The following is a 23,453-nucleotide window of genomic DNA, read 5'->3' as shown; positions in this document are numbered from 1 at the left end:
CATCCATCCATCCATCCATCCATCATCCATCCATCCATCCATCCATCCATCCATCCATCCATCCATCCATCCATCCATCCATCATCCATCCATCCATCATCCATCATCCATCCATCCATCCCCAGGTCCCGAGGGAAGGGCTCTGCCCGCCGAGCTCCTCCCGTTCCTGCCCGGCCCTTCCTTCCTTCCTCCTCCCTCCCTCAGCTCCGCCCATTCCCGCCCCATTCCCGCCCCGTTCCCGCCCCGTTCCCGCCCCATTCCCGCCCCGTTCCCACCCCGTTCCCGCCCCGTTCCCGCCCCGTTCCCGCCCCGTTCCCACCCCATTCCCGCCCCATTCCCGCCCATTCCCGCCCCATTCCCACCCCGTTCCCGCCCCGTTCCCGCCATTGGAGATCCGCGGCCGGTACCGGGAGCGGCTCCATCGGGGGCGCAGCGCCCCGGGAGCGGCTCGGAGCTCCCCCGCCGGACCGGGGGCCCCTCCCGGGGCACCGCGGGCTCGGGGCCGCTTTTCCCGTGTTTCAGCTCGTTGCCGCCGCTGTGACTCGGCAGGTTCGGGCGCGGATCCCTTTTCCCGGTGTCGGAGCTGCAGGGACAGGTGCGGGTGTGTCCAGGTGTGTCCGGGTGTGTCCAGGTGTGTCCAGGTGTGTCCGGGTGTGTCCGGATGTGTCCGGGTGTGTCCAGGTGTGTCCAGGTGTGTCCGGATGTGTCCGGGTGTGTCCAGCTGTGTCCAGGTGTGTCCAGGTGTGTCCGGGCGTGTCCAGGTGTGTCCAGGTGTGTCCGGGTGTGTCCAGCTGTGTCCGGGTGTGTCCAGCTGTGTCCAGGTGTGTCCGGGTGTGTCCGGGTGTGTCCGGGTGTGTCCGGGTGTGCTCCTCTGGCTGCGCTGCCCGGTAAATAGCAGGGAATGCTCGTGGATCAGACGCTTTGGCAGAGTTATCAGGGATGGAGAGTTAGTCTTGACAATGGAATCGAAAGACAGGGGGGGGATAGTGAAAGTTAATTTTCAGTTTCGTGTTCAAGTAACCTGGGGGTAATTCCTGGTGTGGTGTTGTCTGTGACGGATTTTCTGTGCCAGAGCCTTGAGAGAGCTTCTAAATGTGACTGTTCAACGCACTTATGACTATTTTATGTTACAAAAGTAACACTGGAAACGAGTGAGGGAGAGAACAAAATTCTGCACTTCTGTTCACATTGAAAATGTTACTCCTGGTGGGAGAAAATTTCTATAGTCTGAGGTTATTTAGAAATTCTGGTTCTGGCTTTTACCACTCTGCTGCTGTTTCTCACTGTAACCAGTGTCTCATTGCTGCTTTTCCTGGATTTTTAGGGGTTGGAGGTGGGTGATGTGGATAGGGTTGGGCGAACCTGAAAGGTGGCCGTGGTCATTTGGGGTTGGTCTTTCTCTGGGCAGCACTGACAGAACCTGAGGACACAGTGCCAGGGGAGATACAGGTTGGATATAAGGAAAAGTTTTTCATGGAAAGGGTGATAAAGCACTGGGGATGTGGTGGAGTCACCACCCCTGGATGTGTTTGGAAAAGCCTGGATGGGCACTGGGTGCCATGGGTTAATTGAGGAGTTAGGGCTGGCTTGGACTCGATGATCTTGAAGGTCTCTTCCAACCCAAAATTCCGTGATTTTGTGAATTCTGTGAATGCTCTGAGTGTAGCCTGGAATTCGCTGAGCTCCTTTGCTCACTTCCCTTGTTTATTTTCCCCTCCTCAAGTGCCGAGGCAGGGAATTCCCGGTCTGTTGAGGCTCGTGGGTCAGTGGCTGGGTGTGGACAGAGACCAATTCCCGCTGTGTCTGTGTGTCTGTCTGTCTGTCTGTCCGCGTCCCAGGCGATGGAGCGGCTGGAGGAGGAGCTGACCTGTGCCATCTGCTGTGACACGTTCCGTGAGCCGCGGCTGCTGCCGTGCTCTCACACCTTCTGCGCCCCGTGCCTGCAGCGGCTCCTGCAGCCCCCGCGGGGTCCCGCGGCCGCGCTCAGCCTGCGCTGCCCCACCTGCCGCGCCCCCGCGCCCGGGCCCGAGGCGCTGCCCCTCAACTTGGCGCTGCAAGCCGTCATCGAGAAGATCCGGCAGGAGGAGCGAGGCCGGGAGCAGCAGGAGGAGGGGGGGACGTGCGGCGAGCACCCCCGGCAGCCGCTGAACATTCTGTGCCTGCGGGAGCGGCGGCTGGTGTGCGGCCGCTGCGTCACCATCGGCCGCCACCGCGGGCACCCCATCGACGATCCGCGCTGCGCCCACGGCAGAGCCCGCGCGGCCGCGGGGCGGCTCCGGGAGCAGCTCCGGGAGCAGCTCCGCGATCAGTCCCGCTGCTTCCAGCTGCTCTCCTGCTCCGAGAGGCTGCAGCAGCGCAAGGCCCGCTGCCAGGGCGCCCTGCAGAGCCACAGGGAAGCTGTGCTGCAGCGTTTTAAGGAGTTTGGTGATGCCTTGGAGCAGAAAAAAGCAGCTCTGCTGAGCGCGCTGGATGATGTCGAGAAGGGCGTTTCAGAGAAATACGATCCCCTCATCGAGGAGGTGGAGAAGCTGAAGTCAGAGGAGAAGGAGTTAAAGGAGCTGCACTCAGCTCTGCAGGAGGAGGAGTCGCCCCTGCTCTTCCTGGAGAAGCTGCAGGGGCTGCAGCAGCGGCTCCAGGCTCTCAGAGAGAAGCAGCTCCCGGAGCCTGAGCCCCTGGAGATTGACCCGAGCATGGAGAAGGTGCTGCAGGACATTTCCAGAGCTGAGGTCGGGCAGCTGCACAAGATCCACACTCCAAAGCTGCAGCTGGTTCACCCAAGGGCAGAGCAAACAGCAGCAGCTGCACTCTGGGCTGCTCTCACTGAGCCCAGCATCCTCCTGCTGATCCTGACCTCGCTGCTGGTGGTGTGGCACAAGGAAATCTCATCTGCAGCCATCCCAGCTCCCCTGCTGCACATCTGGAGATTCCTGCTGCACCTTTATCAGGATTGCTGCACCTCCCTGCAGGACAAAGTCTATGAGCTGTGCTACACCTCTGCCCTGCCCCTGCAGCTGTGCAGGAGAATTCTTCCTGACGACTTTGATTAGGTTGGAAACCTAGTGCACCAATCCAGCATTATTTTCATTTTCTACTCAAAAGCTGCACTGCTAAGACTCTACACTTGTTCTGTTTCTATATTCCTTTTCTGTATTGCATGGATTTCCTCTGAACTAAAGTTCTGATCCACTTAAGGTGAAGAGAGGAGAGATTTGCCTCGATCCACAGCTGTGGAATTCAGCCTTTAACATCCTCCTGGAATTCTTTGCCAAAGATCAGGTACATTGCTGAGCTTCTCCTGTAACTCTTGGCAGTTTTGCATTTTAGTAAATGACACTGATTGCTGCAGTTGGTGTCTGTGTCTCTGGTGCTGCCCCTGCCAAACCTGATGCACTCTTTATTTTCATCAATTTACATCACCCTTTCTTCAATTTTTACATGACATTCAAAAAGTGGAATTTTTTGAGGCTGGGTTTATATTAATATAATTTTTTTACAAACTTTATTCAAAATTTACAAAAATACATAATGAGATCAGACAAAAAGAAACAGCAGCCATGGGGCTGGAAGTTGCCTCCTCCTTATTTTTGGGCTACATTGCACTCAGCAGGGCAAAGTTCCTCCAGTCCTTTCACAGCCAGGATTTTGGGGTTGGTGGCCACACTTTTGGTGGTGTTCTGGGTTTTATAGATGCCAATTAATCTGTCTGCAATCTCAAACATGTTGTTCCTCAGGGAGATGATGATGAACTGGGCATTCTTGGTTTGTTCCTGAAACAGAAGTGATTGGTGTTAGTGCCCAGCATCCCCAAAATCCCCTCTTTGTCCTGGTGTGGAGCACAAAGCCAAGTTTAAAACTGCAGCTGCAGGAAGGAACCTCCGAGTGTTTCCCTAATCTCAAGTAGCTGCTCCTCATCTTTGCCACTTTCCCCAAAACTGCAGTTAATAATAACTCTGAATATTCAGTGTTTAATTACCTGAGCTGGAGCCTTGTAAGGGGTTTGCTTTCATTAAATACGGTGATGAGGGCAGAAATTTTAAAAGCATGAAAAAAATTAATTAATACTAATTAAGATATAGATCAAAGGCACTGATGAATGACTGGGAATGGCATTGGGAATGACATCCAAGGATCCCTGGAGCCATCAGTGACAGCTGTGTGTCTGACAAGAGCTTTTGGGAGTGTCTGTGTGTTCAGGGGAGCAGCCAAACTGCAGCATCCCACACCTTCAACTGCCCCAGTGTCCCTCCTGGGGGAGGAGGGAACATCTGAGCAAGGTGAGGCCATGAGGACTCACATAGATGTAAAATGCCACGATGGAAACGTTCTTGAAGTCGAGGGCGGCGTCGATCTCGTCCATGAAGTAGAGGGGGGTGGGTTTGTAGTGGTGAAGGGCAAACACCAGGGCCAGGGAGCTCAGGGTCTTCTCCCCTCCTGACAGGTTGAAGATTTTCTTCCAGCTTTTCTTGGGAGGCCGGACACTGGAACAGAGCAAGAGTTGGGGCTGGGGGGGATTCTGAGCTCAGCCTGGCAAACAGGAACTGCAGCACCTCACCCTCCTGCTCACTGCCTGTCCCAGCTCAGCTGCCACTGAATGGTGGATTGATCCTGGGAGCATTTCTGACAGAATTTCTGACATCACTCCCTAGGTAGGATGAAGTGACCTGGGAATTAATTTCCAACTGCTTTAGTACCTGATTTTAGGGGAAAGAAATGACTCTGAGAACTAAAAAGTTGTGGTTGCTGTCACTATTCATTGAACCTTGGTTCACTGATGGTCAGTGAACATTTACTGTAAAAACAGGTTGAGAAAATGACTGTGATGATTAAAAATTAATAGAAAATGAAGTATTTTGAAAACCTGAACATGATTCCCTCTGAGAAGGGATCCAGACTGTCCACAAGCTCCAGCTCAGCATCCCCTCCCAGTGTGAGCATCTGGTAGTTCTCCTTCAGCTTGTTGGTGATGACATTAAATCCTGCCATGAATTCATTCAGCCTCTGCTTCCTGAGCCCTTCAAAGGCCTCTCTGAATTTGTCCCTCTCACTGGTGATGTTGTCCAGTTCTCCCACGTGCTGCAGGTACAGCTCTTCCTGCAGGGGAAAAGAACAAACCCAAGGGATCTTAGAGCAGCTGCCTCCCCCCACTTCAGAGTTTAGACCACTTTTCCTACCATTCAAACTTTCCTTTTGCCCTGAAACAAAACCCCCAAATTGTCTCTTTTCCCATCTCTGCTGCTAGGGGCTAACAAAAAACCTGTGTCAAAATAAATAACATTTCATCTGTTGAATGGTTCCGTATTATTGATGTGAGGAGGGAAAATCCAGCTATTGTGTGTCTGTCTTGGCTGTGGAATCTTGATCCTATTAAATAAACATCCCCAGGAGAATCATGGAATTATTTAGGTAGGAAAAGCCTCCAAGATCACCCAGGAAGTCCTTGTCACCTACCACTGACGGTGCGGGGAACAAAAACCAACTAGAAACAACTTCCACCTCGGCCGGTAACAACAGGAACAAACCAATTCCAACCTTCCAAAAGGGAAGGGGGAGGATCAGCCCCGTTTCCCCGGGGATTGCAGCTTTACCTTCTTCCTGTACTCGGCGATGGCCGCCAGGTTGGGGCGGAGCTGGTGGCGCTCCGCCTCCAGCAGCGCGATTTTCTTGCTGAGCGCGTCGGGCTCCCGCAGCGCCTCCAGCTCCGGCCCGCCCAGCGGCCGCAGCTCCTCGGGGGCGCGGCCCTCGATGGCGTGCAGGGACAGCTTGGAGATCTGCAATGCAAACACACGCACCTGCAGCTGCCTCTACAATGGGCCTTTGATGGCTTAGCAAAGGGAAGCTTCTGAGCTCCAGTCATTTTAAAATAGCATGTGAAAAAGTGAATAAATGTTTCTTTGTCTTCATGTTCTGTTCCTGCACACACAGCAAGGAGCTGGGACCTGAAGAGGAATTTTCTCCTAAATTTTTTAAGGGGATGTTGATGGTTCTGTGAGATCCACAGAGAAGCTGTGGCTGCCCCTGGATCCCTGGAAGTGTCCAAGGGCTTGGAGCAGCCTGGGACAGTGGAAGGTGTCCCTGAGGATGGATCTGCATGAGCTTTAAGACCATTCCACAATTCCCTGATTTAACTTTTAGGAACAAAACCATTTCCTACCTCCTTTTGCCAGTATTTAACCTTCCCCTGGTGGGTGGAGATGTGGCTGTCAATTTGTTCCATTTTCAGCTTGATGCTCAGAGCTTCATTCTGAAGGGCATGTTCAGCATCCTGAATAGTTTTCATCTCCTGGAGTAAATTCTTCTGCTCCTCCTGCACTGCTGGCAAAGCTTCCTGAATAGAAAAATGGCAATTGCCCCAAAAAAGGGCATTAATCAATTATCTACAAAAATGTTCTCCCTTTTTTTTTTTTTTTTTCCATTTAATTTACTCATGGCTATTGATGGAAGCAAATAAATATACTTGTATTTATAACTGATCCCTGAATTCTGGAATGACTGAGAAAATGCTGCAGTTTGTATTTTCATTCCAGATCTGGATCAAACAGGTCCTGCACTCATTTTTAGCTAATTAGAGAAAGACATCAAATTTTAGATTTATTTGAAAACATTTCAGCCATCTTGATTTTCCCTCTCTCTAGGAAATCTAGATGAGAAACTAAAGTCCCCCCATTTATGTTTAGGCAACTTTTAAACCCAGCAATTTCTTTGGGGAGACCTGGTGTAATTTTTTTCCCTAAATTGGGTCAGGATAAATTCCCAGGTGAGTATAAAAAATAAAAATCCACCATTTGCCACAGCCTGGTTGCCCTGCAGAGAGAATGGGGTATCAGGGGCACACGGGGAGGATCTCCCTGATATCCCTGAGCCCCCAGGACTCACCTCAGCCTGCTTGCACTCCTTCATCACCTCACTGGCTTTGTCCTCCAGTGCTGTCATCTCTGCTGTCAGGTTTTTCATCTCCTGCTCATTCTCTGCCATCTCCCTCTCCGTGCGCTGCAGAGCCTCCTGTGACTTCTTCAGGTTCCTGCCCAGGGAAGGGATCTCAGTGCACCTCAAAGCACAGCAACAACCCAGGAGCACAATCTCACTGATAACAGCAAGTGCTGCTTTAGGTACCAACTCCCCCCACTCCACAAGGATCCAAGGAAAACAAAGTTGTTTTCCTCAGCAGTTAAACCTCACTGATTTTATTTCTTCTTTCAGAGTTTGGAATCTCTATGGATTGGTGAGTTCCCATTAAAAATAGATCCATTTTATTTCCTGACAGATCTCCTGATGAAATCAGTCCCTTCAGACTTGAACAGCTCCAGCACATCCAACTGAGTGCTGTTTTGGACTTTATCCTGAGTATTGCAGTTTAAGCAATATTAGAGAAATAATTCAGGCAAACACTAGAGAGGTGCTGATTAAATGTGATTTGTAAACTATTAGAAACTACAAACTCTGCCTTCCCTTTCCCTCCCTGAGCCCCACTTAGGCACTGAGTGAGTGCAGTACCTCTCTGCAGTCTTGGCTGCCACCTGGGCCTTGGTGATGGCTGAGGAGCATTCATCCATTTCCTTGTCAATTTTATCAATTTTGTCCTGCTGAGCCTTCAGTTTCTGGTTGTTGGTGTCCATGATGAGCTGGTGCAGGCGTTTCACTTCCTCCTCCATCTTTGCAGCCTTCTCAGCCAGACTCTCATAATCTGTGCAAGGGAAAGGGACTGAGAGCCTGTGCTGTGATAAATGAGGAGTTTGACTGGGACACACATCAAAATCCACCCAGCTTCTTTCTGTCACTGCTCTACCAAAGCATTAGAAGTTACTCCATGGTGGTTCTTTCCATTTAATTAATGGGAAGATGCTCCAAAGTTACATTTTAAGAACTGGCCACCAGCATTTCCCAGGGGCTGGTGTAACTGTGGTTCCTGCCCCTGCTGAACAGCATCACTGCACAAAAGGGATGTGTTCCCACAAATACAGGGATCTCTTTTATAGACTCATGGCAGAGCCTGCTCAGAGCCTGGCAAAAACCTTCACTTGATTTTTATATCATTACGTCCTCATTAATAATTCTTACCCCTAATTAAACTAAATTTCCTTATGGATGTGTGATACAACCACAAAAATCTAAGCAAAGAAACAAAATACTGAAATTCACATTTGCTTTAGCTTGACTGAAACATGAACTTGAGCAGTTACAAAGGAAAGGGGTTTTACTCTCTGATCTTCAGAAACACCTGAGAAAAACAAGATCCCAAACCAAGACAGGGAACTGAAGCACAAAATCTTCTTTTACTAAAAGAGATTAGTACAATTTTGATCTCTAACCCTCTCTCCACAAACTGTACCTTTTTTATAACCATCAAGGACTTTTTCCAACTCCTTCTGCTTGGTTTTGTCTGGAGTGGCAGCAGTGACATCGGCTTCCAGTTCCTTGATTTGGTTTTTGAGATTTATTTCTTGTTCAGAATAACCCTGCAGAGAAGACAAAACTGGGCTGGAATCTTGTCCTTGCAAACTCCTGGCCAGCAGCCAGGCCTGTGTGGGGCTGGGAAGTGCTCAGGGATTCTCACCTGGATGCTGGCTGTGTATTTCTCAGAGGTGTTCCTCATTTCCTGAATGTCCTGCTGAAGTTTCCTGATGATTTCCTCCAGCTGGGATTTCTCCTCCTCACGTTGCACAGCTCTCTGGGCATCCCTCTGCAGCTGGGATTCCATTTTGCTGATCTACACAGAGTGAGAGGATTATTTATTTATTATTCTGGTGTCACCATGACAGAACCAAGCCAGGGCTCATCTCTGTGCTCAACAGCTCTTAAAACTCAGGAGAAAGTGCAGTGAAAACTTCAGCTTGGGCAGTCTGAGTGCTGGGAGCACCAACTCTGCCAGTGAGAAACAACTGGAGCAGCTCCAGATTAAAATCTAAGTGGAATTCAGAAGGAAAAGCAAATTGTATCCTGCTCTGCCAAAATGGTGTCTGAGCTATCAAAGGGAGCACTGAACACTGAATTCAACAATGGGCTGGGCTGGGAACAGAACCCCAGAATCCCTGAGGCTGGAAAAGCCCTCCAGGACCACAGAGTCCAGCCTGTGCCTGGTCACCACCTTGTCCCCAGCCCTGAGTGCCACCTCCAGGCCTTCCCTGGACACTCCCAGGGATGGGGACTCCAAACCTCCCTGGGCAGCCCCTGCCAGTGCCAACCCTTCTATCCTGCTGCCCTTGGAAGCATTATAACCTCTGCTAACACTGGGAATTCTGTTTTGTAACCCTTTGTAATCATCTTCCATCCCAGATCACTCCTGCTCACACTGAACTGCCCAAAGGGAGGAATTCTGCTGGAATTCCATCTCCATGATGTACTCACCTCTTCTTCTGAGACATCCATGACAACTGAGGAGCCCATTCTGCCTTTTATGACTTTTCCTCCCCCACCAGTCATGGTTCCTACAGAAAAAGGGATGAGGTCAGAGAACTCCTTGGGCTTCAATCTCACCCACAGAGTGCTTCCAGTGGAGCTCCACTGGGGCTGCAGTACCTGACACCTCGATGATTTGTCCTTGCAGAGTTACCACTCTCCACCTTTTCTCCTTTTGGAATGCTATTCTGGTGGCTTCATCCAGGTTTTTGGCCACCAGAGTGTCCTTGAGAGCAAAGTAGAAGGCCTGGCGAATTTTGGGGTCCTCCACCTTCACCAGGTCAAAGAGCCTAGGGACATTCTCAGGGGTTGGGATTTTCTGCATTTTCTTTTCCCAGACAGCCATCTACATCCACAAAGGAAACCAAGGAATCAATCTTTGGGATAAATATTGAGGTAAGTGCTTTGTTTTCCCAAGGGTGGGACTCACCTTGTCCAGGGCTATAAAGGTGGCAACTCCAATGCCTCCAGCCTTCAGGAAGTTCACACAGGCCTGGGCAGTGTCAATGGTGTCCACAAGGATGTGATCCAGGGCTGCACAGGAGGAGGAAATGGCCACGTCGTACTTGTCATCGATGGCTCCCAGGTCTCCCTGAGGATGGGGGGACAAGGAGCAAACACTGCTTAGGTGGCACCTGAGCTGCTCTTTGAGTTCTGGCCCAGTGAATCCATAAATGCACTTTTTAAAATCTGAATAAACTGATTTTTTTGAAGCAGAGATAATTACCCTTGGGCAAAAAAAAAAGCAGAATACAAAACCAGCACTTCTACAATTACACTGACGTGCAACAGGAATGAAAATCTCAGCTCTGAATTTTCACAACTTTAAACCAACGTAGCTTGGAAAGAAGTGAAAAATATTTGATTTTACAGCAAGTCCACAAGATTTACAGCTCTGCTTTCCAAATCCCTGATGCCAGGGAAGTGAGGCATCCCACACTTCATCACAGGAACACCACTCAGCTCCTCTGAAATACAACACTCAAACTCTAAGAGCCTTGTAAACCTTACCAGCCTTCCATAGAGCCCAGGAATATTGCCACATTTCTTCTGCTGGAGCAGGGCCTCGAGCACTTTCCCTCGGCTCCGACTCTGTGCCAATGAACTTTTGGCTTCTTCCACTTTGCGGCGCAGGTTCCGCACGAGATCCTTGTTCCCGGATTCTTCCCTTTCCAGCTTCTCCAGAGCATTCTCTTTCTGGGGGGTTCAGAGACATTGGCTCAGTCTCCCAAAACCTACTGCATTCAGGGAGTCTTCAAAGCATGGCTTTGTTCTTTGGGGAATGATTGAGGAGCAAGAAAGGAAATTCAAGGAATGGTTTGGGTTGGGAGGGACATTAAAGCTGCCCCAGTGCCAGCCCTGCCATGGCAGGGACACCTGCCACTGTCCCAGGCTGCTCCAAGCTCTGTCCAACCTGGCCTTGGGGTCCAGGGGCAGCCACAGCTGCTCTGGGACACCTGTGCCAGGGCCTGAAGAAGGCTCAGGAATGCAGCCATGTCTCAGTGTGAAATTAAATCTATCCCCTTGCAGGGATATGTAGGATTTCATTTAAATCAACATTGGTTTAACAAAGCAAATCCAATATTTGCTCCACCAGCAAAGTGAGTATTAGAAAACAGCTTTTCAGTGTTGTATTTTTTAGAGGAGATGGGTCATGGCTTATTTTCACCACAGAGAAGAGTGGCCTTTGCTTTGTGTGTGACCCAAAATGAAATGGGAAAGGCAAGGCTCACCTCCCTGAGCTGCTGCTCAGCCTGGGGTAATTTGACAGCAATGTCTCTGATGGAAGCTTTCCTCTCCCTGAGGGTGCTGGAGGTGCTGCCCAGGGCCTCCTGAGCCTGGCTGAGGCGAGCCACAGCAGAGTTGTACTTGCTGAGGTAGAGCTCCAGCTCCGACTGAGCGAGCTCCATGTTGGAGCGCGCCTCCGTCACCTCCTTGCTGAACTCCATCAGCTCCTTCTCCTTGCCCTGCAGAGACACCAGGGACAGCTCAGCCCCTCAGCTGGCACAGCAACAGCAAATGGCATCTGCTTTTCCAGCCCTGGCAGCAGGAAACACTTCTGCTCTCAGGGACAAGCAGCACTTCTTTATTAATGAACGTTAATGGCTGGGAATTTAACAAGGCTTTTCCTAATGATGAACTTCAGGAGTTATCACAGAGCATTTCCACACAAGCTTTGTGTTGTTTTCTCAAAGGTGGGAGCTCAAATCCATAGAGAATCCACCTTTTCAAGGCCAGAAAATAACCCTGCAAATTTACAGGATCAATTTCCAGCCTCCAGGTTCTGTACATCACCACCAAAATAACTAAATGTTAAAGTAGCTGTCCATTAATTCACAGAGTGTGGAAAAGGCTGGGAACAGACCATTCCAGAATATATTTATTTATTCAAGCAACACCATTGGCTTAAATGTTTTGGTGGCAGAAAATCAGAATGTATTATTTATATTAAATCTATGAATGAGCTAGTTAGCTGTAATTATTAATTTCAGATTAATTTCTCAACGAGGCTCCTCTGAACTACCACAATGTCAATAAATGGCATTTTACAAGTGCCTGGTGCTGGTTTCCTTTAGAAGGATCAAGTTACAGCAGGTGGGTAATTCCTGCCTGTCCAAACCTCTTTTTCCTTCTGGATTCCCTTGGTCTCCTCCTGCAGGCTGGCCAGGACCTGCCTGAGCTTGGCCTCCTCCTTGTCCTTGTCCTTGGCCAGCAGCTCCTTCTTGGCTGTGGCCTCCTCAATGGCTTTGGTGTTGGTGGAGGGGACATTCCTCAGCTGCTCCACCTGCACAGGAAAGGACTCTGAGCCTCCTCTCCCACTGGGACAGCAGCTCCTGAACCCCTCCTCCAGCCAAAGGCATCCCCAGTGGGTGACAGAGACCCAAGAATTAACTCCATTCCTGGAGTCATCAGCAAATAAAACCTTGAGCTGATTTAATGACTGAAAATATCTGATTAAAACAATTCCAACCCCATTTTCCACCTTCTTTGTGCCTTTCCCACTTTCTCTTGCACTTTTCCAAGCCATCCCCCACCTTTTCCTTGTCCTTTTGAAGCTGCTTCTCCAGTTTTTTAGCCTTGCTCTTGGCATGTTTGAGATTCTCCCTCACTTTCACATCCTGCAAATCCAGCTGAGTGAATTTTTCTTTGTTTTCTTCTATGAATTTGGTAATTTTATTGTATTTCCTGAAGGAAAAAAAGAAAAAAAGAATGATTTCATGCAGTTTAAAAATAAGGCTTGGCTTAATAAGTCAACATGAAGAATTTAAACTAATATTATTCAGGTTTTGTGGTTAACAACATTCAATATTCACTATATTCCCAGTATCATCCCTGGGAAAATTATGTTCTGTCAGAAAAAGATCAACTACCCAAGCAATATTTTCACTTTTTTTCTTGACAGAACTGATAATTCCCATCTCTCCCCAGTAATTCCCTGAGACTGAGCAGGTCAATATTGCAGCTGAATTGGGGATCAGCACCCAGGAAAAGCAATTTTAAGAAACATTTTTAACATTTTAACATTTTTGCATAAATGATTCATGAAGAAACCAGGGAAAAATTCCCAAATCCATGTCCCTAAGCAATAAGGTTGTAAATTTAAAAAGGATTTACTAATTCTTTTTTTGTACAATCAATATAAAGAAATATTTAAAATCCATTACAAAGATCAGACATTTTCTTATTCTAATTTTGAATCTTACCTAGAACCAAATCAGACCAATGTGAATTTGCTTAAATTTATTTTTGTGCATTTAACTTATTTTTGTGCATTAGTTTAAATGCTTCTTTGTGCATTTAGATGTACCAGAAGTGACTCTGCTCATCAGATAATTGAATTTTTTGGTGGGAAACATGTAAAACATGATATTACACATCCCTGAAGTACTCACTTCTCAAGTTCTTTCAAAGCTTTATTCTTGGTTTTTGTTTCCTCTGCAAGTTTACTGCTTTTCTCATTAACACTTTTAGTCTCTTCATTAATCTTCTCCTTCTGCATTTCCAGGTCATTTATTCGTTTCTTTAGGTCATGGCTAGAAAAAAAAAAAATAAAAAATAAAAAACAATAAATCCTTTTCTCCATCTTCATAATAAATCTTTAATTCCAATTCTCAGTGTAACATCAGGATTAAGTAAAGTATCAAAAAGTAACAATAATTTGGGGTTAGAAAATATTTCTAATTAGAGATACTGAAGCAAGGTTTAACAGCAGCCCTACATTAGATTCAAACCTGAGAATTACTTACATGTAATATTGACAGAGCTGATGCTTTTCCTTAAATATTTGGTTTTCCAAGCAAAGGAACTCAATGGCTTTATTCTTGTCCTCTTCCAAGGCATCTTTTTCTTTCTCCACCATTTTAACTCGATTTAGCTGGAGAAAACAAGAGGGGCAGAGCTGAGGCAGGGAGGAAACTATGAGGAGAAAACTCCAAACCCTTCTAGCACATGAATCCTCTGGGAAAATGGTATCAGGAATTACCTCTTTTTATGGTGATTTTCTTTCTCTCACCCTCCTGACTAGATTGTAAATCTAATTCCTACAACTCCAGGTGTTGGTTACCTTTAAAACAAGCCTTCCATGGGATTTACTACGGACACGTCAAAAAAATGAACTTGGATTTTATTTAGAGCTTTTTTAGCCCTTTTAACACTCAATGCACCAATAAAATGTTGCAAAAGCAGGTTGAGCAGCAGGAATTGTGCAGTTGGAATTCTCCACAGGGCTGGTGTGGGATTGTCTGAAAGCTTTCTCTAGTTCTGGTTACAATGCATTATATACTTTGCATTAGATAATTTTAATACATGACAACTAATCATTACCTTTACTATCACCTATAGCCTACCATAACTTTATTCTACTATCATAACCTTATTTATGTTACTATTTTCCAATCACAAAAGGTAGTATGCTACAAGCTAGAAGTTGTTTCTCAGTTTTCCTGCAGTGGAAAATTTTCTTTTTTCTACTTGCAACATGGCATTTTGGTCTGTCTGTGAAAATCTTTTTGCTTGGTAAAAACATCTTCTGTTTGAGGTGGATTTATCCATTTCTCAGTCATTCCAACTCTCTTGTTCTTTGACTTCTTAGTTACCCAGTAAGACTGGCTCAGTAATTATTTTCTTCTATATCAAAACTTGTTATACTTTCTGTTCTTTCTTTAGAGTTGTGTTGGGTTGATGTGGCCAGAAATGTGGATTCTGTCCCCATCTGTTAAACCAGTAGGGCAGTGACCCTGATCTCCTGGCACATATTCTCTGCTCATGGGCATCTTTAAACCAGCTGGGCAATCATCTTTATCCTTCCACAGCCCATCCTCCCTCCAGGAGATATCTCCTGTTAATGGGCCATTGTTAAAAACTGGGTGTGGCAGTGAATCTTATCCCTGTGGGAGATATCTCCTGTTAATGGGCCATTGTTAAACCAGCTGGGCAATCATCTTTATCTTCCCACAGCCCATCCTCCCTCCAGGAGATATCTCCTGTTCATGGCCACTGAGTCCCAGGGCATGGCTGATAAAATTCCATCATCCCACTGGGAGATGCTCCAGCCAGGGCAGGAGCCAAGCCTTTCCTACCCAGAGAAAAACTGAGATTTTGGACACCAAGGCACCTTCTTTCCACTGGATTCCAGAGGAAAACCAGACCCTTCCACATCATTCCTGGAGCTTCAGAGGAAACTGCACCTTCTCCAGGAGCACTGCTCCAGCTGAGCCACATCTGCCCCTGCAGGAGGATGCAGCACCATGGAATGGGACTGTGCCACCACCCTGACTGACGGGTTCTTGGCAGACACCTGTCCTTCAAACCAGGACGGTTTAGAACCCACATTTCATGTTCTGTTCCAAACACACATGTGTGAGGCTGTGCTGTCAGATCTCCCTTGCAGGAGCTGGCAGTGCTGCACTGACCTTCTCCCCCCGTTGCTCGTTGAGCAGCTCCACCCTGCGGCACAGGCTCTGGATGGGCTCCTTGAGCCGCGCCGAGCCGATCAGATCCTCCAAATACTCCAACATCCCCTCGTCGTGCTCCGTCTGCCCCTTGGGCTTCATCATGGCAATCTGCTCCACCTCCCCCTTGGGAAACAAAAGTGCAGTGGTTCTTTTCTTAATTGGTTTTTTTGTTTGTTTTTTTGTCTGGGATGGAATAAGTATGAGACATTGTAAAATAAATAAAGAATAAAATAAGGCGGTGATCAAAATTATTCAAACTGGAATAGTCCGGAATCATTAAGGTAGGAAAAGATCTCCAAGATCAAGTCCAACCTTCACTTTTACTGGGGAAAACAAAGATCAGAATGAAGAGATATTTCCTCTCCCAGGAGATGTGGAGCCACCCTGCAGGTCTGACTGTTCCTTTGTTCTCTAAATATTCAAAATGGGTTTCCCCAACCTAAAAAAATAAGAAGAGAATAAACAGGCCCTTGGCAAGAGAGTTTAATCAGAACTGAAGTCCCTAAATGTCTCTTTAGAAACAAAGTCCATAAAATCCTGGCTGATGGATGAACTGGAACTGTAATTCATTTAATTGAGGCTTCCTTGGTGGAAAAAGAAAAGGATCCTTTAGGTATGAGGGTCTCTGTGTGGAATTTCCCTTCATGTACCACATAAATTTTAAGTCATTTAGGTGGTATTAAAAATAATCTTAATTTTCAAAAATAAGATTTAGAAAGGATTAAGCAGAGCCAGTGACAAGGACAGTTTGTTCTACTGCTGCAGGTCTGACAAGACAAAAAACCCCAACCCCAACTCTTATTTTTATTTCTTGCACATCTCAAAAAGCAAACAATCAGTTTGTGAAGAGCTCTGCTGGATTGTGTCAAACCCCAATTACCCATTTGCTGCCTTGGCACAGAAGGGTGGAGCTCTCTCCCCAAAACTGCCTGTCAGCTCCTGGGGGAGGAAACTCTGCAAGCTCCTCAGAGATTCTGGGATTGTCAGAAATCTTTCTCCTCCTTGCATAAAAGCATTTCCTCTGTTTACATCCACAGGAAAACAATGACAGGAAAGATTTAACTCAGTGCTGCTCAGGACTGAGAGGTTTCTACACTGGGTTTACAGCCCTCATGTTCAGTGCTGGAAATCACAAACCTACCTTGGGTTTAACAAGGAAAAATGGAATTATGGACAAGCAAGGAATGAATCCAATTTTTATTATTTGGCTAAAGATAATTAACCACCTCTAAGAAAGATGATGATGCAGCTGTGGGGTTTCTCTGTAGCTCAGTAATGTGAGTTCTTGAATTATTTTCTTATTTTTATCCTCAATAAGTATATTCATAATTATTAATTAAATAATAAAGATTATTAAGTATTAAATAATATTTATACTACTTAAGTTAATATATTAAAAAAATCTGTTTAGTTGAGCTCAGATTCAAGAAACAAAAATGCTTCCATAAAAAAAATATATAATAAAGGTTTTCTTTAATTGATAGTGAAAAGGTTGTACCTGCTCTTCTTGACAATTACCAGAGCTAACAGATTTTACAACTGCTGAAACTCAATTTCAGTGTTCCCTAATTAATTATCAGTGCTCACTACTTGCTCCACTATTTGAATTGTGAATTTCAAAGCCCCAGAGCTCCTTGCTCTTTATGAATGCTGAGATGCCCCGAGGTTGTGAAAGTGAAACCAAGGCAGGGCAGGCAGCCATTTATTGAGCAGGGAGGGGAAGGAAGGAGCTGGGGCAGCTCCTCAGAGCTGGCACCCCCAGCTTTGCCAGGGCTGCCACCAGAACCCTGGCAATTCTGGAATTCCTTCCCTCAGTTGTGTTCCTGTGGCTCAGGGATTCAGGGCAGGGTTCTGTGTGAAATAAAAAGGAAATGCAGGCTCTGCTCAGACAAACAAAATGGATGTCAACACCCAGGCATGGCGGTGCCAACAAGGAGCCAAACATCCACACAAGGGAAGAAAAGAATTCCTGGAAAAAAAGCAGCCTTGGATCTGTCCTGGAGCAGCTCCAGGGTGACTGAACTGTGACCTTGCAGTGCCTGGAGGAGCTGCAGGAAACGTGGAGAGACAAGGGCTGGAGGGACAGCACACAGGGAAGGGATTTAGCTGCAGGATGGAGGACTCGGATTGGATTTTGGGAAGGAATCTCCCTGCAGGGGGGACAGGCCTGGCACAGGTGCCCAGAGAGGCTGTGACTGCCCCTGGATCCCTGGGATAGCAAAGGGGTGGCATTTAATCCCAAACCATCCTGGGATTCCACATCTCCACACCCACCAAGCCCTTTGGGCTCTAAAATGGAATTACAAACCCAATTCCAGCCTCTGCAGCATGGGCAGCTTTCCACATCCATGTGGAGCCAAGGGGCCATCTTCAGCTCTACACCATGGCCACACATCCCAGCACCAGTTCCCACAGAATTCCTCAGGGATTTTATCAGGAATCCTACACCACCCTCACCTGGGGGAACATCTCCAGCCACCAGCTGAGCCCTGGGGATGTAAAATGAGAGAAGAGCCCCTCTCAGCTGGAAGTGGCTCCTCTGGAGAAAAGCATGAGGAATAAAATCCTGCAATTTGGAACTTGGGTTTCTTTGCACAGCTGTGATGTTTAAGATACTTCCTCAATTTAAGAATTTAATTTTCTGTTGTACCTAAGTAAAGAGGAAGAGTTTAAAAAGCAGTTTTAAGGACTGGCAAACAGCAGCAGCACGTTCCAGCACAGGTTTAAAATTCTGAATTTGCCCACAACCAGTTTTCTCTAAAAGCTGGAAAACAGCTGATCTTCTCAGGCAGCTCTAACCTGAGTTTATCCAGTATTTTCTGGCACATATGGATTAAAATTTTAAACAAGGTTATCTAACTGCCTGATAAGGGAAAGTTTGACCTATTCATGAGGCTTTCCCTGCACCTGTATCTAGAAACAAGATCCTACAGAGGTAATTCCCTTTGGGACTGGGTCTCCTTTCCCAGAGCTGTGCACAGGATCCAGTCCCACTGGTCTAACTGGGACTGTGGGGCACTGAATGGGAATGAGGCAGTTTTGGGATGCAGCCACCACATTCCATCCTAAAATTCTGCTGTGGAAGAGACAGAGAACTCTTCATGAAGAACAAACAACATTTTTTGTGTTGGGAGGGGCCTTAAGGGACACTTTTCACTATCCCAGGGGGTCCTGGACACTTCCAGCTTCTCTGGGAATTCCATCCCAGCCAAGAATTCCTTCTCAAAATCTCATCCATGCCTGTCCTGGGGCAGGATGAGCTGTTTCTGGAGAACCTGGGAGGATGTTTGTTTTTATTGGCTTGCTCTTTTCATCCTGAATATTTGGGATAAAGCTTTGGGAAGGCAGCACCTTGAACACCCTGAGTTTTGTCTGAATTGTCACTGCAGCATTCCCAAAGCTCTGGGTCAATGTCCCACTGAAGAATTGTGGCACTAAGGAGGTAAAACCACTTTTCTAGGATTTTGGATTCTCAATTTTTCCTGTGTTAAGCTCAGTTTTAAAGAGCTGAGACTCTTGGGAGAGCTTGGAATTGAGTAGCTGGGAATGCACCATGCCCTGGGCAGGAGCTGAGGGAACTTTGGGTGGTTTTTGAGGGGAATTTTGTGGTGCAGTTGTGGTGATTTAGGTTTGGGGGGTTTTTTTTTTAGGGAAGCTTTCTATCATTACTCAGAGGTAGAGAAATGTGACATCTGACTGAAGTGAAAGTCACAGTTGTGCTCAGGAGAAATGGCTTGAGAGAAAAATCTTTCCTGGAAAATGCAACACTGTGGATCAGGAAAACCTTCCCGGGTTGGGGACAGCTCAACATATAGAAATTTCTTTCAATTTCCCATTAAACTACCAGATAATTTAATATATTACAACTATGACTATGGTACTTGGTATTTTTAAGCATATTTACTATATTTAAGGCAAATTTTAAAAATTCAGGACATTATTTTAGTAGCTTCACTGTAGCAGCAGCAGATTTTTATAACAGAAAAGCTTTTAAGGCTTTTTAAACCCCCCAAAAAAAAAGGAGTTTTCTTATTGAGACCCAAATCTTTGAGTCTCAGCAAACTTTTCTGTAATCCAACCATAACACCTGTTCCAGCACAATTCCAATTATCCTGTAACTTAATATTTAATAATAATACCTGAATATTCTAACTTCTCAATATGTACAATTTGCTTTCTAAATTGAGTGATTACATTAATTAGTTTGCAATTTTATGGTATTACATAAATGAAATGGAATTAATATCTGAAAGCAGTGATTAGGACATAATTGAATATATCAAGCATCACAAGATTAAGGGATATTTGTGATTAAATAGTACTATAAATGCATGGATAATTAAAATTTAATATAAGCAGTGCTTGCAGTTGTAAGAACCATTTTAACTATTTATCCAAGTGTAAAAAACTCATCTTAATTCAAATTACACCCCACATTTCATTATTTTCTGAACTTTTTACTATGAAATTTGAGATAAAAGTGACCCAGCACAGGGCAAACTCCTTTTAATAAAACTCAAGCTATATTTGACTCTGTTTTCCAATAAAACTCAGCTACATTTTACTCTGATTTCCAGAGCACAGCAATGTTTCAATTCTCAAACACTGAAGCAAATGGAAATGAAGAGATTTTACAAGAGTTTCTCCAGGAGCTGAAAACTCCTCAGCATCACAAGGAGCAAAGCCAGAGTGACACAGGATTTGCTCCAAGAAAAATCACATTAAAACATCTGCAATATTTATAATAAAGCTGGTTTTTCTAGAGATTTCAAAGAGAAAATGCAAAACTAATTCCTGCTTTTGCTTTGGTTCTTTACCCCACTCCTGCATACAGAGAAGCAGCATTATCACAAAGTTACTGCTCCTAAATTCAGTTTTTGGCTCATTCAGCTCCAATCCCACCTGGCTGACACAACCTGGAACTGCAAAAAGCAAAAGCCAAAGAGGGGGAAAATTTAGAGGAAAAGTAGCCTGGGTGGTGAGGAATTTTATTTTCTCACTGCATTTTTATTTCCTGGTTTGTGCCATTAATTTCTTTGCTAACAAAGCAGCAAAAGTGCATTTTTCTCTGTAAAATGTCTTTAGGCAGCAAAATGAGACAAGTGTCTCCCTTTCCTGCAGCTTCCACTGATTTCAGCCTCTCCCAGATCTCAGTTTTTAAATTTTTCTTTTATGTGCTCACACTTGGCTTTTGGGGTTTTTTTTCCCCTCACTTTATCACAATGGTAGTTCTCATTTTTAAGTAGAGGTACAGTAAAGAATGGCAAAAAAAAAAAAAAAAGTCCTAAATTTCTGTATCTTCTATTTATTTATTTGATCCCATCTCACAAAACTTTGCCCAATTCTGCATCCATGGATTTTGGAATATGTACAGAGAGAGCCAATATTCTCATAAGCTCATTATTTTCCACCTGTAACACAGCTCTGGGAAGTTAAAATAGATTGTTTTGGGGATTTTTTCCCTGTAATTCCATGTTATTGTTGCTATTATTTAATACTTGCAGTCCAATCTCATTTTTACCCTTCAATTTTACCACATGGTGAATATACAGGAGGAGAAAAAAAGCACCAAAAACTCTTCCTTTCCTGGAAAAGCCAGTGGGAAATAAAATAAAATCAAATAAAAAAAAAAATAAATGTATAAAAATCTACAATGTCACCACTGGCCAGAGACTAGGAAAAATCTCACATTGAGCCTTTATACAACATTTAGTTGTTAGCACAAAACTACAATTCTGGAAATAAATTTAGAAGTTTTAAGGAGATTCTTGTGTTTAATATAAGAGCACAAAATGAGTGCAAATCCAGAGTGACTCTGGATTTAAGTCAGAATTATTAAAACCAACCTGCAATGGTTGATTTGTTATTGGTGTGCTCTAAAGAAATTCTTCAATTATCACTCATTTTCTCCTCCCATTTTTCCATGGTTTTCTGCAGAACAACCCTCTCTTTACCCCCAGTGGTGGCAGCACAGATTTTTTTTTATTTTTTAATATAATCCCATTTAAAACCCCATTGATAGCCACAGCTCCAATGTCCCAGCAGCAGCACAGACCTCAACAATTGGGAATTTCTGCTTTATCTCAAAGGAGAAGAAAAATCTGTCCCTCATTTCCTCCCCACTCCCCTGCAAGTGACTCCACACAGGAGCAGGTGAAAAACCTGACATTCTGCAGTTGTTTAGATGATAGAATATTTTAATTAAGCCTATTAAATATATTCAAGTGGAATACCACTGTAATTAGGACAAATTGGACTGAAAGCAGTTCTAATTTATTTGTGAGATTCTATAATAAATTCAGATCAATTTCCAAGTTTGCTGCTATGAATGCAGAATGAATTCTGCAATATTTCTGTACCTGGGCAGCTCCATTTGGCTTTTTTCACCCTTTTTGGGGACTCTGCTTCTCACCTTGCCCATCCCAGAGGTGGCCAGAGATTCCAGAAATTCCCTTCCCTGCCATTCCTGCAGTGCTCCCATTTTTCATCATTCCTTAAAGGAAAGCAAGCTGAGATTTTTAATTTTTTTTTAACCTTTCAGGAGTCACTGCAGAGAACAGCACAAATACTTATTCTGATTTTGTCAGCCTGACCAGAGCAGGGTTCCAAGGCTTTCAGTGAAAGCTAAATTATTTTATTTCTTATTCTTTACATCTCTCTAAGTTCCTGGAAGGTGTGGAAGACAGAAAGGCAGCAGCAAGGTGCCAAATTTCCCCCCAAAATTCTCTTTTTTTTTTAAGTGACAAAACACACTTTTTTCCTGTTGCAGTTTCAGGCTGTGGCAAGCTCATTGAAAATGCAACAGATTAGTGATAATTGTAAATAATAATTATAATAATTGTCTATTCCTGAATACTAATTGTCTATTCCTGAATATTAAAAGCACAGTGCAATTTATTAAAAACATGCACTATGGAGTGTTGGAGTTAAGGATCTCAGAATTGACAAACTCCTTCTGTTCTGTGCTGGCAACATCCCATTGAAACCAGATTTATTTCAATTTGCAAGCTCAGGCACAGAATTTGTAATTTTTCTAGAATTACTCAATTACTCTCACATTTTCTATTTTCCCACAGGTGGGTTTTTTTTTTTTTTTTTTTTGGTGATTCTATTCACAGAAGTCAGCAGCAGTTTGATTTGAATATTTTCAGTTTGGCATCAGCAGAAATACCTAAATCAAAATTCAGCTTTCAAATTTTACCCTGAAAAGCACCAAAATCAGCAGAAAACCACTGCAAAATAGGGGGGTGAAAGGGGAAAAGGAAGCAAAAAAAACTGAAGCAGTCTTCTAAAAAGCAAATATTTTCCATTGAGTAATAGCAATTATGTGAGCAAGATAAAATCAAAGCTCTAAAGGTGTTGTTACTACATGTAGGACATGTTCTCCTACAACATTTTCTTTAGTATTGACACCAAATGTTGTGTCACATACCCAAACCAGCATTTGATAATCCTTAATTCAGATTTTTCCCCCAAAAATCTAGAGTACAAATGAAATATTTTAATTACACCCTATTGATATAGTAAAAAAGAGCTGTATAACTTAGTTAAAATAAGGAATATTTAGTTAAATTCAGTTTAATTAAACTTTTAGTTTTGCTGTTAAAAAAATGAGTTAAAAGCCAAATAAACCTGTTACTTATCCCTTTAATTTTAAATAATTTGGAAAACATTAAGGGGGGAGAAATGCAATCCTACAGCTTTAGATGGTTTTATTTCCTTCTAACTATAAATTTTAAGATTTGGGGGTTGAAGTTCTGCTGTTATTCTGTGGAAAATATTGCTACATTTGCCAAGTGGAAATACTGAATTTTGGACAGTCAGATCAGTGGATTTTAATTAAAAAAGGCAAAGAGAAAGGATTTGCCCTCAGTCAGAAAGACTTAAAAAAAAAAAAAAAAAAGCAGAAAATCTCAGTGCAGTTTCTGAGACAAAACCTGGTGGGATGAAATAAAAAATTATGGGTAATATTTACTCTACTTCTCTTTATTTCCCTTTAAAAGGGTGGAAAAGCTGAAATTCCAACTTTCAGGAAAAAAAAGGGGTGCTCCCCTCATTGAAACAATTTGTGGGAGAAAAAAAAAACCAAATCCCATTTGGGGAGGG

The 23,453-nt window shown here is 44.6% G+C and overlaps 2 protein-coding genes across 8 annotated transcripts in view; one reads left to right on the top strand and one right to left on the bottom strand.

Annotated features, from left to right (window-relative positions):
- The first annotated feature begins 486 nt into the window (after window positions 1–486).
- On the top strand, window positions 487–3,345 carry TRIM59 (tripartite motif containing 59). The gene is made up of 2 exons (XM_079315334.1): window positions 487–611; window positions 1,839–3,345. Exon 2 carries the CDS (start codon window positions 1,842–1,844, stop codon window positions 3,045–3,047), a length of 1,206 nt encoding a protein of 401 aa, XP_079171460.1. The 5' UTR covers window positions 487–611; window positions 1,839–1,841; the 3' UTR covers window positions 3,048–3,345.
- A 125-nt stretch (window positions 3,346–3,470) lies between these two features.
- The window catches only part of SMC4 (structural maintenance of chromosomes 4), a 30,021-nt gene continuing 10,038 nt past the window's right edge, over window positions 3,471–23,453 (bottom strand). For all 7 annotated transcript variants that reach the window (XM_079315318.1, XM_079315314.1, XM_079315313.1 and 4 more), the window contains exons 6-24: window positions 15,306–15,470; window positions 13,641–13,768; window positions 13,287–13,427; window positions 12,429–12,579; window positions 12,014–12,178; window positions 11,127–11,360; window positions 10,405–10,590; window positions 9,824–9,985; window positions 9,514–9,739; window positions 9,343–9,422; window positions 8,552–8,704; window positions 8,327–8,453; window positions 7,492–7,681; window positions 6,874–7,018; window positions 6,152–6,325; window positions 5,586–5,768; window positions 4,859–5,091; window positions 4,295–4,478; window positions 3,471–3,767 (exon numbers count right to left, since the gene is read on the bottom strand). In XM_079315318.1, coding sequence (XP_079171444.1) covers window positions 3,579–3,767; window positions 4,295–4,478; window positions 4,859–5,091; window positions 5,586–5,768; window positions 6,152–6,325; window positions 6,874–7,018; window positions 7,492–7,681; window positions 8,327–8,453; window positions 8,552–8,704; window positions 9,343–9,422; window positions 9,514–9,739; window positions 9,824–9,985; window positions 10,405–10,590; window positions 11,127–11,360; window positions 12,014–12,178; window positions 12,429–12,579; window positions 13,287–13,427; window positions 13,641–13,768; window positions 15,306–15,470 — 3,216 coding nt within the window. In that variant the 3' untranslated portion in view covers window positions 3,471–3,578. The remainder of the gene's footprint in view (window positions 3,768–4,294; window positions 4,479–4,858; window positions 5,092–5,585; window positions 5,769–6,151; window positions 6,326–6,873; window positions 7,019–7,491; window positions 7,682–8,326; window positions 8,454–8,551; window positions 8,705–9,342; window positions 9,423–9,513; window positions 9,740–9,823; window positions 9,986–10,404; window positions 10,591–11,126; window positions 11,361–12,013; window positions 12,179–12,428; window positions 12,580–13,286; window positions 13,428–13,640; window positions 13,769–15,305; window positions 15,471–23,453) is intronic.

Source organism: Erithacus rubecula, assembly GCF_903797595.1.
Source record: "Erithacus rubecula genome assembly, chromosome: 11".
NCBI lineage: Eukaryota > Metazoa > Chordata > Aves > Passeriformes > Muscicapidae > Erithacus > Erithacus rubecula.
Note: the sequence above shows the minus strand (reverse complement) of the source record. Positions and strands in the feature narration are given on the sequence as shown.

Bases quoted from the DNA above. Each gene is read 5' to 3' on its own strand.
- TRIM59 (XM_079315334.1), top strand. From the start codon at position 1,842: ATGGAGCGGCTGGAGGAGGAGCTGACCTGTGCCATCTGCTGTGACACG.